At 65.7% G+C, this 1961-nt stretch overlaps 1 protein-coding gene across 1 annotated transcript; it reads right to left on the reverse strand.

Annotated features, from left to right (window-relative positions):
• Positions 1-1053: 1053 nt before the first annotated feature.
• MGAT1 (mannosyl (alpha-1,3-)-glycoprotein beta-1,2-N-acetylglucosaminyltransferase) lies at positions 1054-1955 on the reverse strand. Its single transcript, XM_021711312.1, has one exon. It carries the CDS (start codon positions 1688-1690, stop codon positions 1097-1099), a length of 594 nt encoding a protein of 197 aa, XP_021566987.1. The 5' UTR covers positions 1691-1955; the 3' UTR covers positions 1054-1096.
• Between the last annotated feature and the right edge of the window lie 6 nt (positions 1956-1961).

The following is a 1961-nucleotide window of genomic DNA, read 5'->3' on the forward strand; positions in this document are numbered from 1 at the left end:
CCACCTGGCCTGGTTACCTCTACCTCTGTCTCTGCTCTTCTCCTCTGTCAGCTGCTTTCCCTCCAGACCCCTCCACTCCCGCCATCGGCCTCTCCTTGGACCTCGGCCTCCCCCTTCACTCTTTTTCCAGACACACACACACATATTTTCCAGACAAGTCAGCCTTTATTTCTGAAAATAATTTTGTAGCTTCCACTTTATTCCATGAAACTGAGGTCAGGCAAGAGACAAAGCACACACATCCCCACCCCCGCCACGCCATGGCACACCAGCCTGAGGCCAACGGACTGGGCCCCGCCAGAGGCGTCCTGGGCCTGGCTGCCCTCCCTCGCACAAGCGGGTCACCGGCGTCACAGCCACAGGAAGAAAAAGGGACACACGGAGCTGTCTTCCCTCAAGCCAGCGTGGAACCCTCCTAAAGCAACAGGGAGGGGACTGGTTTCCAGAAAGGAGGGACTCGGGACTTGTCTTCGGGCAAGAGGAGGGCGAGGCTGCCCAGCACCAGGCTCTGTGCCCTCGCCTCCCCCTGCCAGCCGGTGTGCGCGCTTAGGTCTTGCCTTCCTGCAGCTTCCCGGCCCAGACCACACTCGGCCGCAGGGACGGGCAGAGGGGTCGGCTGCGGGAGGAAGGGCAGGGCCTGAGCCGGCCAACCCAGCAACTCCACCCTGGCCGGCGGCAAAGACCCTTTGGCAAGTCTCATTCTGGCTACAGGGGTGCCCCTGCTCCCCTAACCCAGCCCCCGACTGGGGCAGCGAGGGCCGGAGAAGGGGCCTGGTCGAGACAGCCAAAGGGCCCGCCCTCCCACAGATGCCCAAGAGAACGCTCAGGACCAGGATGTGGACACTTCTGGCCCAACAAGCCAAACACCCCCTCCCACCACATAGTGGTTTCTGGCCTAACACCCCCAGCTTACCCCAGGATGGCTCTCCCGACCTGACTCCTTTGAGAACGGGAGTAATCACCTCCTCCTCTGTGCACGGACGCCACTCGCGGAAAAAAGGAAAATCGGACCCGAGAGGGACGCACAGACAAGACAGCCGCGCCGCGCCCGCCTCGGCTCAGCCGCAGCTGGAGGGCCCAGGAGCCACAGGCGGGGCTAGTTCCAGCTGGGATCGTAGCCGTCCCAGGTCTGCGGGGGCGCCAGGTGGACCCGGCGGCCCCGGAACTGGAAGGTGACGACGCCCCGGTAGCCGGCCCTGGGAACGCCCGACTTGAGGTCGTCCATGACGCCCAGGGCCTTGGCGAAGGCCTTGAAGCTGTCCCTGCCCGTGTACTGCACCCGCACCTCCCCCAGCTCCTTGCGGTCGTTGGCCCGCACTTTCTCCACCTGCAGCTGCGGCGCGCCGTAGACGCGGGCCAGGAAGTCCCGGTCGTAGGCCTCCCGCCGCAGGTAGGAGAGGTCCAGCTGGGTGAAGGGCACGAACTGCTGGTTCAGCTTGATGAACTTGAGGTGCTGGTCGAAGAACTGCCCGTGGCTCACGCCCTTGCGGCCGAAGGTCATGGTCCGCGAGATCTCGGGGCGCACACAGGCCCGCCCCCGCCGCTGCTCGGGCCGGCGCATCCAGTCGTCCCAGAAGGCCTTGGGCCACTTGGGCTCCAGCTCGGCCCAGAGCTCGGCCAGCAGCAGCCAGCCCAGGCCGGGGAAGAAGTCCGTGCGGTACAGCAGCTCCGGCCGGCTGGCGTCCACCATCTGCTCCTTGCCGTTGTCATTCCAGGCGGACACGCACCAGAGGGAGGGGTCGGCGCGCAGCAGCGGGTAGGTGGCCTGGAAGTACTCGAAGAAGTCGGGGGCCACCTCCAGGTCGTCCTCCACCACCACGGCGGCCGGGAACTGGAACCGGCGGAAGACCTGGCCCAGCGCCCAGCGGTAGTGCCGGGCGATCTTGTAGTAGCCCTGGAACTTGCGGTGGTCCGGCGGCACGGCGATGCTGCTCAGGTCCGGCTGCCGGATGTGCGTGACC

The sequence above is a fragment of the Carlito syrichta genome, unplaced genomic scaffold, assembly GCF_000164805.1.
Source record: "Carlito syrichta isolate Samal-C Ts95f unplaced genomic scaffold, Tarsius_syrichta-2.0.1 Scaffold302041, whole genome shotgun sequence".
Classification (NCBI taxonomy): domain Eukaryota; kingdom Metazoa; phylum Chordata; class Mammalia; order Primates; family Tarsiidae; genus Carlito; species Carlito syrichta.